The sequence below is a fragment of the Pteropus alecto genome, unplaced genomic scaffold (genome assembly GCF_000325575.1).
Source record: "Pteropus alecto unplaced genomic scaffold, ASM32557v1 scaffold213, whole genome shotgun sequence".
NCBI lineage: Eukaryota > Metazoa > Chordata > Mammalia > Chiroptera > Pteropodidae > Pteropus > Pteropus alecto.
The window spans coordinates 5,351,828-5,365,734 of record NW_006434829.1 but is presented as its reverse complement, the minus strand read 5'-3'; the positions used below and the strand labels follow the sequence as shown (position 1 = coordinate 5,365,734).

The 13,907-nt window shown below is 51.2% G+C and overlaps 1 protein-coding gene across 1 annotated transcript in view; it reads right to left on the bottom strand.

Annotated features, from left to right (window-relative positions):
• Positions 1–13,907, bottom strand: part of CAMKK2 (calcium/calmodulin dependent protein kinase kinase 2) — a 44,021-nt gene that overhangs the window by 8,301 nt on the left and 21,813 nt on the right. The window contains 8 exon segments of the mRNA XM_015587966.2: positions 2,584–2,712; positions 3,839–3,926; positions 4,024–4,097; positions 6,179–6,232; positions 6,889–7,088; positions 8,191–8,279; positions 8,382–8,403; positions 13,017–13,053. Coding sequence (XP_015443452.2) covers positions 2,584–2,712; positions 3,839–3,926; positions 4,024–4,097; positions 6,179–6,232; positions 6,889–7,088; positions 8,191–8,279; positions 8,382–8,403; positions 13,017–13,053 — 693 coding nt within the window.

Below are 13,907 nucleotides of genomic sequence, written 5' to 3'. Positions count from 1 at the left end.
TGATGATGCTTCTGGCTGCTGCATCCCATAAAGGAATGCTCAAGGAAATGGCCTGAACACCCCAGAAGGCTCTGGCCCCCACCCCTGTTCAGGCAGAGCATGGTGGCTCTTCAAGCTTTTTCATATATTGAGATTCTGGTTTTTTTAAGGGTTTACTGCTAAGAAGATAAATAAGTGTTTAAAAACAAAAAGACAAAACACTGCTTTACCGAAAGGTAGAAACACCCAAATGTTCAACCGAAGAACAGATCAACAAAATGTAGTCTAGCCATACAGTGGAATATTATTCAGCTATAAAAAGGAATGACATGCTACAATGTAGATGAACCTCAAAAACATTATAATAAATGAAAGAAGCCAGATATAAAAGGCCACACGTCATGATTCTTTTTACATAAAATGTCCAGAATAGGCAAATCCGTAGAGACAGAAAACAGACCGGTGGTTGCCAGGGGCTAGCATAGGGAGTGACTGCTAGTGGGCACAGGGTTTCGTTTTGGGGTGATGGTTCAGAATTATGGGAGTCATAACTGCATAATATTGTACATGTAACAAATGCCACTGTATCGTCTGCTTTAAAATGGTTAATTTTACGTTACGTTCATTCTATCTCAATAAAAAAGAAAGAAGAAAATCGCCGGCTTAGAGAATGAAGGCCAGACCCCCTTGGCGAGGCACTCACGTCCCTCCCCTGCCAAGACCCGCGCTCTGTGGTTCCTGGAACACACCAGCCCGTCCTCTTGGCCTTTGCAGGTGTCACTCCTCCTGGCAAGACCTGCCCCTTCCCTGTGCCCTTGTCCACCAGCTAACCTTTTCCCAGCCCTCGGAACCCAATGGAAGGCGCTGTTCCTGCTTCTCTCCATGCTGGCCCTGTCACCATGTGATGACACAGGAGAGTGATTCTTTCCAGGTCCATCTTCCTTATGAGGCCGGGAGGCTCATGAGGGCTGGCACTGTACCTTGTTCATCTCTGTAACCCCATGCCTGGCACACACTGGGTGCCAGGAGGGGGCCTGGACCTCCCTGTTCCAGCCACCCCACTTGCAGATGGCTGCCACAGCACCCACTTCCTCCCTGGCCACCACAGTCCGTTCTCCACCTGGGATCTTTCTAAGCCAACCCTGACCGTGCTGCTCCCGATTCACAGCTTGCAGGTGCTTCCTACACCTCTCAGTACACATCCACCGCTTCTGGAGACCTTCTCCAACCCATCAGCTGGGGCACGGCCCCTCTCAGGAGTACGCCATGCAGACCCTCAGTTACATTGTACATTTATTTGTCGGCTGTTTGCCCCACATCTGCATCTCCAGGATGGCAGGTGCCATGCTGGTTTTACTCATCACGATACACCCGCTCCCAGCAAGGCCTGAGAAACCCTCAGTGTTCAAGTGCCCCCCTGAATAATCAACGACTATTTCAAAGCTCTAGGGTCAGATGCCTTCTCCCAAGAACATCCTGAGCCTGGAACAGGATGACCCATGGTGGGTGCACGCCAGCTGCTCCCCGCACTAGGGATGCAGGACGTGGGCGCAGTGGGTGGATGAGAAAGAGTAGGTGTGGGTGAGCTTTTAACAGTGAAGGTCATGCAGAGGCCCCAGGTAGGGGAGGAGGAGGAGGTGAATGGATGCCCCGCCGAGGGGCTCAGGGTTTGGAAGAAGTAGAAAGTGTGTGGGGAGCAGGCGGGAGAAGGGCGAAGCCAGGAGAGAAGCAGCCAGCATTTGGGCTCCTGAAGGGGCAGTCGCTGAGGCCGGACACTGCGTCTTTGCAGACCCGCCAGTCTCCTCCCAAAGCCCAGGGCCCTGCCTGTGTGCTGGGGCCGGGGCTCTGGAGGTGGCCACAGGGGGCGGCCAGCTGGATTCTGCCCCTAGGACGGCTGCCTGGACCCAGGTCCCTGAGCATCCTGGGCTCCCTCCTGGAGCGACACTCTCCTGGGCAGAGGCTTGGCGAGTGGGTGACTCCCAGAGTCTCTGGGGTTAAGCCTGAAGACTCCACATTCTGGCTCCTTCTACCTGGGTCAGGACCCAAGCGTGAGGCCATAAAAGGGGGCTGGTGGCGCATGAGCCAACTCCCACCCTCCGGAGCCGAGAACTCTCTGAGGCGTGTGCTGTGGGAGCCCCTACTCCTAGCTCTGCAGCTGCCCACACGGCAGACGTGCGATGAGCTAAGCTGTCCGCTCCGGAAACTGGAGATCCAGCCAGGGGGGACACCTGTCTCAGAGACCTCGGCTACACTCCATCCCCAGCACCCACCCGGGCCCTCCTCCTCCCGCTCCCCGCGACATGCTCCGAAAAGACCCCCAGAAGGGGTGGGAGGATCCTCGGAGAGGGGCTACCCCTCTCTGCTGTAAGATGGACCTGGCTGCAGATAGAACTAAAGCTAGAAGACGAAGGGGCCAGCTGGCCTTATGTGTGCCGAAGGCCCAGAGGCTGGCGGCTGCGGGTCAGAGGCAGACTCTGCCATCCACTGACTCTCAGGCCCGACATCTGCTTCTCAGATGCCCGCCTGTGTCCTGGGCCATCCACGCTGGGCCGGCCTCAGGCTCTCTCTGTCCCTGCTCTTGGTCAGTGGTTCGTCCCGCCTTACCACGGTCGCCAGGCTGGGAATGTGTTTGACCGAATTCTCGACCTCCTCTTCGGTCACCTCGACCAGCGTGCAGTTCTCGTCCTCCGATGGCAACGGCTCCGCCCCGTGCCTCGTGACCCAGGGGTGCAGCTTCAACGAATGACAGGAGGGGTGAGGGGCAGGTGCAGCTGGCTCCCAGAGGCAGGAGAACGGAGCCAGGGAAGGGATGCAGGGACAGGAGAGGCAGTGGCCTGAGGTCAGTCATGCGAGAGAGCTGTCAAGCCAGGCGGAGGGTGGGGGTGAGCAGGATGGGAGGAAACGTGGAAAAGGTGAGAGACAGAGAATGGGAAGGAGCCACAGGGCTGGGATGTGCATGGACCGGATTCTCTGGCCCCAGGTCTTGGCAGAAGCGACTGGAAGTTGGCATCTGTCTTGCACGATTGCCAGGGGAGCACCTATCACTCCTTGACCACACTCCCCAATGCCTGAGAGGCTCAGCTCAGAGCAGGCAGCAACCTCTCCATTTCACAGAAGGGCAAACAGAGGCTCGGGGAGGTACAGTGACCACATACCACCTTTGTGAAGGACACGACCAGGAGAGGATCCAGGCAGGGGTCTGCCCGCCCCCCCCCCGCCAACCACCCCTGGGGTCCAAGCCCTTATTTATAACTTTTTGGGCTTCCCCCTCTTCCAATACTAGTTAGCTAGGTGCGTAGGAGGTCTCAAAACAAATCTCTAGGTTTCTTAAAGGGCCAGATGTGTGTGCGGCATTGACTGGGGTGTTAGCAGTGAATGAAGGTCTCTCCTAACCCTGCTTTCTGCAACAGGGTGAAATTCAGCAGGCCAGGGTAGGGGTTGGGTCTCACTGCTCCCTAACTTCCTCCCATCCTCACTGCAATTTCTCAAAGGGATGGGCGGCGTCAAGACAAGGGCCCGGGCCAGGGCATGGGACACAGAGCCCCATCTCGTCTGGTCCGGGGAGGGTAGATGCCATCAGCCCAAGCCAATTGGAGTGAGCACTAGCTGCCCAGCTGGCAGAAGATCCCTTGCACAATCACATGAACATAAGCCCCAAATCCTCCTCCCACCCCCCACCCCCACCAGCTCCCAGCAGCCTAGAGGCCCCAGGGCATGGGAGAGCAGCTGTGCCAAAGAGAAGGTGGCACTGTGGGGCGGGGGGTCTGGCCAAGGCAGGATTGAGCCGAACAATTCCAAGCAGAGGACGCAGGCCAAGCCCCCGGCACACGTCCCACAGGCAGTAGTGGCCCCTGGGTACCTTGATCTCCGGCACCACGATCCTCGACTCGGGGTTCTTGTCCAACATGCGGGTGATCAGGTCCTTCAAGTCCTCGGCTATGTCGGGCCTGGGGGTGGGAGACACGTCAGGGGTGGGAGACAGACACAAAGGACCACCAAGGGCTCAGGCAAAGAGGTGCCTCAGGAGAGCTGGGCGATACTCACTGGTCTGGAAATTCCAGGGCCTGACTCTTGATCTTACTGTGTAAACACATGATCCGTTCGTCCATGAACGGGCACTGTGAAGAGAGATCAGAGTGGCCGTCAGTGGCTGGCACACTTGTCCTGTAAAGGCCACCCTGCGCTGGCGTCGTTCTACATGGGTTACAACAGAGAAATAAATGGCCCAGTGGCCTGGTCTAGGGAGGGAGCAGTTTCCATCCTAAGTTCTAGAAAGGACCAGGAATGTCCTTCTAAGCGAGGTGAGAGCCCTTCCCACCACACTGCAGCTTTCCTCTGTAGCTGTGACTTAATTTACCTGTTTATACAAAAGCAAATGCTCGTCTACACCCACCTGTCAGGTGAATGGTAATACCAAGAACGATACAAAAGATGTCACAGCAACAGCTGAGATCTGTGAGCGGTTGGCCTGGGCCAGGCCCTGTACTAAGGTTTCTCAGGACCAACATTTCGTTGGCTGTACCTCTGCCTGGAATGTTCTTTCCACCACTACCTGCCCGGCTTGTGTTCTCGCACCATTCAGATGTCTGAGGGAAGCTCACTTTCCCAGGGAGGCCTTCCTGAGCTCCTGTCTGAAACAGACACACCCCACCCACCCCCGTTGGCACGTGACTTCTCATTATAGCACCTTTGTATTACATATGCGTTTGTTTACTGTTTTAACTCCTGCACTGGAATGTCAGCTCCAAGAGGGCCAGGATTTTTGTCTGCCTTGTTCACTGCTGACTCCTCAGTGCTTCCTGACACAAAGTAGGAGCTCAATAAATACCTGCTGAGTGCTTGAATTATTTCTATCGATCCTCTCAGAAGCCGTAGGAAATAATAAGTATTATTCTCATTGCACAGAAGAAAAAAACCAGAAGCTCAGGCAGGTGACGTGTTCTGGGACGCGCAAACCTAAGATTTAAGCCTAGACTGGGCTGATTCTGCAGCCTGTACATGCATCACTTTCTGGTGACAAATCAATGTCAGGAAGAATCTGGGTGACAAATCCAGGAGCACAGGCATTGTACAGGAAAAAGATATCTTTACGTGGGTACTTAGAAAGTTAGAAAAAGTCTCAGAAAGTGACCTGGTCTGGGCCTACCCAAGGAAAATTATTTCACTAAGCAGTAACTTGAATAGGATTTGGGATTACATAAGTATAGCCATTTGACAGAACTCATTAAATAGTACAGTTAAGATCTGTACATTTCATTCTACGTCAATTTTACTACAAAAGGAAAAAAAGAGAGAGAACCGCAAACAAATAGTGAGCTCTAGCTAATGGTCGTACCCTGAAGCATTTGGAAGGAAGTATAGAGATGTTAGTAAGTTACTCTGTGTAAAAAAAAAAAAAATAAGACAGATTGAGGATGGATAGACATTATCGCAAGTAAGTACAGTAAAATGTTTCTGGAAGAATCCAGGTGGCAGCTGTGTGGGTGTTTACTACACAATTCTTTCAACTTTGCTATCTGATTGAAAATTTTCCCGATCAAATGTTGGGAGGAGGAGATTTCTCCTTTATACCCTCACAGGACCAATTTCTGAAGCTTTCCTCAAAAGAAGCACAAGCTCATGAAAAGGAAAAATCCACATTTATTGCTCACATAATCATTCTGAACTTTACTAGAGTTAAAAACAGAAGGCCCCTAATTATCAATAATATAAAAACAACAACAAAAGAATGGCAAAACAAACAAACAAACAAAAAAAAAACAGCACACCCTAAACCAATAAACCCAAATGGATTTTAACTTCCATCGCAATTCTATCCCTCCAACAGCTTCTAGGAACACTGTTGAGAAGGACATCACAGCAGTACGTGGAAGGACTGCAGTTATTGATTAGTTATTCTGTCTTGGGTTTAGGAGTGAGGAGAGGTGGCACATTTGTTTTCCTTGCTCTAAATCTATCGACTATTTACAACCTCTAGAGCTGCTGCCAATCCTTCTATTTTAACAGATCATTTTTTCACAGATATGACTGTCTTACATAGATATGTACATTTGAGAAGGCATCCTTTTTCATATTCAAATCTAACTGTGGAAATAAAATATATTTTCATGAATAAGTACTGCCTCCCTGCAAAGGTAACTATCAATCCCGGGGGGCCACCCAGCCACACTCAGGAGGCAGGACACCCCCACCCTGTTACCTGGCCAAACACAAAGCAGTACAGCGTAACACCCATGGCCCAAACGTCCAAGGCCTGTAAGAAAAAGAAGAGCTTCATGTCAGGGGACAAAGGGCAGTGAAGGATGTCTACTGCTTTTGCATGTCCAGCGTTCACGCCTCCAGCTTTCCTTTGGGGAACCACCTCTCCTTGACTCTCAGTCCATGAAATTGAGGTGGGGCTGACCCTGCTTCCAGCCTCTGGGTGGGCACATGACCCAGAACTGACCAGTAAGAGTACTACCGCTCCCAGCCATCCTAATTGGTTCAAGGATGGGCACATGACCCAGGACTGACCAATAAGAGTACCACTTCCCCCAGCCACTGTAATTGGTCCAAGGATGGGCACATGACCCATGCTGGGCTAATCAGAGCTAATCCCAGCATTTTTGCTGGAGCTCTTCGGGAAAATGAATGATCTTTCTACTGAGGTTGGTCAACTGATAGAATGTAGCCCCAAGCTGCTAGGACCAACCCACTTGGGAAGAACACTAATTCAGGAAGAAAGATCTAAGAGATGGAGAGACGTAATCCTATTTGAGCCTCTGTATCTAGCCATGCCTGAAGCCAAATGTACTCCACTCATCTACAAGAATTCATTCTTTAAGCCAGCTTGAGTTGGAGTTTTGCCACTTATAACTGAGAGGACCCTAACACAGACGTACTCGGCATCTCAGGCAGGTCCAAACCTACCTTCCCAGAGAAGATTTTCCGGGTTTCTGAGAGTGACTCGGGCGCCATGAAGGCAGGCGTGCCCACGGTGTTGGAGAGGAGCGCATCGCTGCCCTTGAACTCATTGCTCACGCCGAAGTCGGCGATCTTGATGTGCCCGTCTTCTCCAACCAGCAGGTTGGAAGGTTTGATGTCCCGGTGGATGATCTTCTGGTAGTGTACTGGGGGTGGGGTAAACACCGGATGGGAGAGAGGGGGCAGGAAAAGCATGTGAGAAGCTCCACGTGGCCCAGGCAGCCAGAGACACAGGCATGGACCCCCTGCTCTCCCACGGCCCCAGGCCCTTCCCATCCTCCCCCTCCCAGACCTGCTGGACACCCAGGGCTCTAAAAGATAAGGGGAAAAAAGTATCTTTAAGGATGTCCCCATCCTCAAAAATGAGTGAAACACCAACTGCCAATGGCAATTAGGAACTGTCTGCTATGGTCTGTCGCTGGTGACAGAGCATGGGGAGTTTTTGTGGAGCTTGGCTCCCAGCTAGAAGCCTCAAGACTGTGACCGTCAAACATATTTTCATTTGCTAATGTCGACGCTCGACCTGCTCACCAAACCGACAATGGCTGGAGCAGACTGATCTGGAGTGAGAACCACAGGGCAGGACTGGGGACTTGGCTAACTGTTCCTGCCTGGATGGCAGCCCACGAGAGAGGACAAGCCTATGGCCTGCAAGACCCAACTGCATTTTTGTGGCGGTGACGAGGAAGAGGAGGAGGAGGATGCAGGAAATGACGATATGGGCAACAGAAGCAGCAGCTCCCTGTATTGAGTGCTTCCCATTTACCCCATTTAAATCTCATAACAATCCTATGTGACAGGATAAGAGCGGAAATGTTTGATCACCAGGAGCAGAACAGACACCTGTCAATCAGAACCACTGATGCGCGCTGGCTGATTTCAGCCCTGATGAGAGACACTTTACCATTTTACAGACGAGGAAACTAAGGTTCCAGGAGGTTAAAAGGAATCCCAGGATTGTTGGGCGTAAGGGATGATGCAAGCAGAGCCCCTGACGGTGCCTGGTACCCACAGATAAATGGTCATTATCACCACTGCTCTTCATTTTCCTGTGCGACAGGAAGAAGAGATTCGGCTGCCACAGGAGGGGTTCTCTGCAGCTGCCTGTGACCCTGCGTCTCAGACAGTTCTGTTTCCCACCCACCTCCTTGTGCTCCAGGAGGGAAATAGGAAACTTCCCACTTTCTCCCCACCACCTGGGAATGTTAACCGCCCCTGGGAGGGACGCCGCCCACAGGCCCCGCTTACAGTATTCGATGCCTTTGATCAGATCCTGGAAGTAGAATCGAGCCTGGTCTTCGGAGAGCGGTTTGAGGGTGGGCACTTCCATCACAGGCCTGAAAGGTCGACACACGTGTGAGAAGCAAACCAGACACCTCGGCCTCTGCCCTCTCTCACAGGCTTCGGGCATCGCACCCACTGGAGGTGGGGACACTCACCCTTGGTTGACCAGTTCAAACACTGTAGAGAAGAGAAGGGGGGAATTATTACATTGGGAAATGGGAACTCCGCCTTCCTCCCCATCGTCCCCACCTCCCAACCACCTCCGGAAACACCAAGAAGCATAGAAACTAACACTGGGACTGGAGAGGAGAGTCCACCAAACCAAAGCCACTCAAAGCCCTGCTCCTGTAAGTTCCCGTCAAGAGGCCAGGGGTCAGATTTCTGATGTTCCTGGGACCCAAAGAAACAAAGCGAGGAGACTGGAAACGGGTGGGGTCAGCTCACGGGTTCCTCTCCACCCATAACTCAGTTTCCAGGGATACAACTGATGCTATACCGTCAGGTCTAAGGGGACACAATCCAAATATCGATTTACTTAGGCACAAAGAAGTAGCCCTAAGGGTCTTCAGAACCCTAGGAATGTTTCGATTCAAGAAACAGCATGAACGGCTTTCAACAACTCCTACCTAGTTCTCCAAGCTGCCAGGCTGTGTCAGCCTACGGACCCAGAACGGATGGACAGTACGATTCCAACTCCCCCACGCCCTGTGGTCGGCTGGCCCTCGCGCCCTTTCCCCCGACCCTCAGCCCACACCAAGGCTCGGAGCTAGCGGCGCGGCTAGGGACTTCCTCCCCACCTCGAAGGCCAACTCCGCCCGTTCCTCCTCCACGGAGCTCACTGGACTCATGTTCATACACGACATGCAAATGCCTCGCACGTGTCAGCTTCCTCCCAGCCCTGTGGATACGGGAACCAGCGCCCTCACCAAGTACTAGATACACCGTGTTGAGGGAATGCAGTTTTTTTGGTGGTTAGGTTTTGGGTTTTTTTTGTAAGTGTGGTTTCTTTTGTTTGTTTGTTTGTTGTTTTTTTGCATTTTAAAAATCGAGGTGAAATTTTCATAATATAAAATTTCACTACTATAAAGCATATAATTCAGTGGCTTTTAGTATTCAAGATGTTGTACAACCAGCACCTCTGTCTAGTTCCAGAACATTTTCATCGCCCCAGGTGAAATCCTGTGGCCATTAGTAGTCACTCCCTATCCAGCCCCTGCACCCCGACCCCAGCCTGCCCCTCAGGCCCTGGCAACTGCTATTCTGCTTTCTGTTTCTATGGATTTGCCTATTCCGGACATTTCATATACATGAAATCATATGATTATGTGACCGTTTGTGAATGGCTTTTTCACTTAATGTGTAATGTTTTCCAGGTTCATCCTTGTTGTAGTGTTTATTAGTACCTCCTTCCTTTTTATGGCTGAATAAGCTTCCATTGCATGAACAGACCACATTGTGTTTATCCATCATCAGTTGATGGACATTTGGGTTGTTTCCACCTTTTGGCTATGGTGAATGATGCTGCTGTGAACATTTATGCACGAGTATTTGTATGGATGTCTGTTTTCGATTCTTGAGTACAGACCTAGGAATGGAATTGCTGGGTCATATGGCATAGTTATTTTAATTTTGTTCTGCTTGTACAAATGTAAAGCTGTATTGTGAGAAGTGAAAAAATGGTATGGTGGATTTCGAAATCCAGGAGAGAATGACTTTGGAGTTGTTTGTTGCTCCGGAATCATCGACCCAAACTAGAGTGAGCGTATGGAAGAAAGCAAAGGATTCCTCAAAGGTCCCGAGGGCTGAGGTAGCCAAGGGGAATGAGCCAGCTCCTCAGACAAAAGGAAGGCTTAACAGCTCTAACCAGAAAAGGAACTTGGCACCCCCGGGCCCACCCCACGTCCTCAGGTTCATCAACTAGCACCCGGCAAACCCGGAGGCAGGGTGGATCCACCGCGGCTTCAGGCTGTGGCAAAATCAAGGGCCACAGCACTGAAAGGCTCCCACAGACAGGCTCGCTGGTCGCTCCGCTCTGGCCTAACCCGCCTGGGTTCTGTAAGTGTCAGCTTTCAAGAGGCACTTCAGGAATTTCTGCGCCTTCCTCCCACCCACCAGAGCTTCAGGAATTTCTGCACCTTCCTCCCACCCACCAGAGCCCCCGAGTCCCCTCAAGTCGCTGGCATGGGGGAAGCTGGCCTGCGGAAACAGGTCTGTTTGCAGTCACTAACGGCTTAATCACGCTTGGGGCTGAGCGGCCGGTGGGACATTTTTTAACCTCTAGAAATGCTGATCACGTTCTCGGCCCTCTGAGGGTCACATCTGCAGCTGCAGGCCCCTTACCCATACCTGCTGTGGGCCTTGCATGTACCCCGGAAAGATTTCCAGAACTTCTGGAATCAAATACCAAAGGGCAGCATGGCTCCTTGTCACAGCGGCACCTCGAGGAGTGAAAAACTCTCTCCAGGTTCAAACTCAGGTGACCTCCCAAGGATCTGGGCGGTGTTCTTTTGATACATATCACTGGACCCCATTGCTCGGCCCCCGCAATGGCTCTCTTCTCGCTCAGAGTGAAAGACAAGGTCTCACGAGGCGGTAAAATGTCCTTGTTACCTGGTCCCCACTGTCCTGCACAAATGTCACCTCCGTGAGGCATCCGGAGGAGCCGCTCTATTTCCCGGTCCCCCATCCCGGACTCCTGGCTCCCTGACCCTGCTGGGTTTCTTTTCTCCACGGTGTTGTCACCTTCGAAGCCTACACAAAATGCTCAGTGACTGAGCGTCTGTCTGTCCTCACTAGAGCGATAAAATACCCCAAGGGCAGGGCCTTTTGAGTTTTGTTCACTAAGGAACCTGGAACAGGGCCTGACGAACTGTAATGTTTGTTGAATGAACAAACCACCTCCTCAGAAACAGCCCAAAGCCATGTCAGGTCTGGGGCCCTGAGTGAGTGAATTAGCCTGAAGATGCCATTCTGGGCCAAAAACTACCTTTTACACTTTATGATTTCCGCTATATTTCCCCAAACTTCACTTATTTGCCTACCGCGTTCATAATCTGGCTGTATCTATGTACCATGTAAACTATTATTTGATATTTCTCTTTAAATAGACTCAGTTTTAAAATTGTTAGCCTTAGGTAATGATATCTTAGGTAATGATATCCACGAAATTGTGCTTTTACTGTGCTGGTTATAGTTTTTCTTATACAACAGTAAATTAAATCTAAAAATTCTTTTTAAATGTTTGTCTGTGTGCCACCTAAAATTGTCTCATGTATTTAAAGTGGTGATAGTACCACATTTGGGAAATATTGCGATTCTGTAATGTTCACATCTTTATAATATTTCCTCCGTAATTGTTTCGAGTTAACATATCTGATGTTATTCACTGTACAACTTCTAAATTGTCTGTAACGGAAGTTGTTTAAGAGTTCTAAAATTTGAACATGGACTGCCCTTAGAATACGAGATGCTCTTAAGGAACTAGCATTGACTTCTTCAGAGGTGATGACATCTGCTACTTCACTTTTGGACAGTTCAGCAAAAAAATACAGAGAAATGCATGGATGGGTGGCTAGACGGATCAAGCAAACATGACGAAAAGATACTGTTGAATCTGGGTAGTAGGTATACAAGTATCCATTACAGTATTCTTTCAACTTTTCTGTAGGCTTAACATTTTTCATACTAAAAACCCGGAGGAGAAATAAAAAGTAAAACATCCAAAGCAACAACAGCATCCTCAAAAGGGAACCATAGCAGCCGCAATAGGGGAAGTCGAACTCTGAGCTCTATTTTCAAATCATATTCATTACTTTATGATCGATCACTCCTTGTGCAGAAAGGATCATCCCCATGCTCATCCGGGAGAGCCCTGATTCCAGGCTGGCCTTGGCCGTGCCGACCCCTATCATCTCTTTGATGCCCTTCCTGGCCGTCATCTGGGCCTGCTCAAAATGCACGGACTCGTCTGAATGCCCACCCAGGCCAGACAGTACCAAGACACGTGACCTGCCGATCACCTATTCCTGGGCCCAACACCCTGCTGCCCAGTTTTGAATTAGCCTGCCCTCAGCAGCCTTTATGCTGAGAAGTGACTGAGGGCTGCCCCACGTCCTCACCATTTCTAAAAAATGAGATCTCTGAGGACACACCTGAGTTTTTCCATTTCTGTGAGCAGTGCCCAGACCCTTCGATGGTCCCCGCAGGCTCCAGATGCCCCACCTTAGCCTCCTGGGCCCTCTATCCTCAACCCCCCCCCTCTCTCTGGTTTACTCTGCCCCAGCCATATTTCTCTCAAACACACTAAGCTCCCACTGGCCTCAGGGCCTTTGTACCTGCTGTTCCCTCTGCCTAGAAAGAGGCACTACGTCCTTGACATGCAAGTGCTGAACAGGCACCTCCTATCTGAAGCATCCCCTCCATCTCACTCTCCCACGTCACCCTACTTAACCTTCAGAGCACCTATCTGAAGTTATGTTTTATTTAGTTGACGACGACCTGTCTTCCCTGACTAGAAGGTCAGCGTCACAAGGGTAGGGCCTCGCCTTTCATACTGATCAGTGGCTAGTGCAGTGCCCAGCATATAGCAGGCGCTCGATAAATATTTGCAAAGGAATGGAGAGAGATGAAGAAAGTCTTAGCAAGAACTCCATTCTACCTCCTGTTTCAAATCAGGGGTGCAGCCTTCTACGGGGCTCACTGCGGGGCCCAGCTGGAGCGGGAAAGGGGAAGTTGTCCTTGGCGGGAGCTGCCTGAGCGAGGGTGACAGAAGGCAAGGGCTCGAGTCTTACCCATGTACAGATGGTCCTCAGTGGGGTCATCCAGGACCTGTTGGCACAGCCGTGGGAGACAGGCCGGAGACAAGCAACAGGGAGAAGAGAGAAAAAAAGGGATGAGCAAACAGGCAGCCGCGGCCACGTGACTGCGTTTGCTAACAGGACGGCTGCACTTTCCACTGTTTTTCCTAGTTAACGGTGAAGGGCACAGGAAAAACAAACCCGAGTGTGCGATCCCAAAGGCCACCTGGAAAATGAGCACCTTCTAGCCCAACCGTCAAGGGCCCGAAACACCCAGAAAGGAGGTTGCAAAAGGCAGGGGGCAAATTCCTCCCGGGAAATGTCTCGGCTTGAACAAAAATCCCACCTGTCGCCTAGGAGACGACAAGTGGTCCAAAGGGTAAAAATTCAGATCCTGTCCCCATCTCCATCCCCCAGCAGGAAGTGACATCTCCCCACCTGGAACTGCCACAGCACTTCCTCTCTCTGTCCTCTCGAGACCCTCCTGCTTCCTTCTTATCACTATTTCGATCTTTCTCCTTCTTTCCAAAGGGCAGGCACCAGGCTACACCCACCCTGGTTGTCTCTCCGGTGCCCTAGTAGGTGCTCGGGAAATGTCTGATGCAGGAACAAACAGGCAGGCTGGCAAACAGTCTTGTTCGGTGGAGAAGCCACATGTCACAGGGCAGTGGGGAGAAGGGAGACCCTGCCAGGGCCCAGAGCCGTTGCTAACCAATGCCTCGGGGCATCTTGTTAACCGATGCCCTGGGGCTTCCTCTAAGATGCCAACTCAAGCATCTGTGCGTTGAGGTGGTGATGGCCTGAAGCCACATCTCTCTTCTTTGGAAAGAAACAAAAACAGGCTCCTTGGCTAGACCGGTCCTCCTGCCTCCTCCCGCATCACGC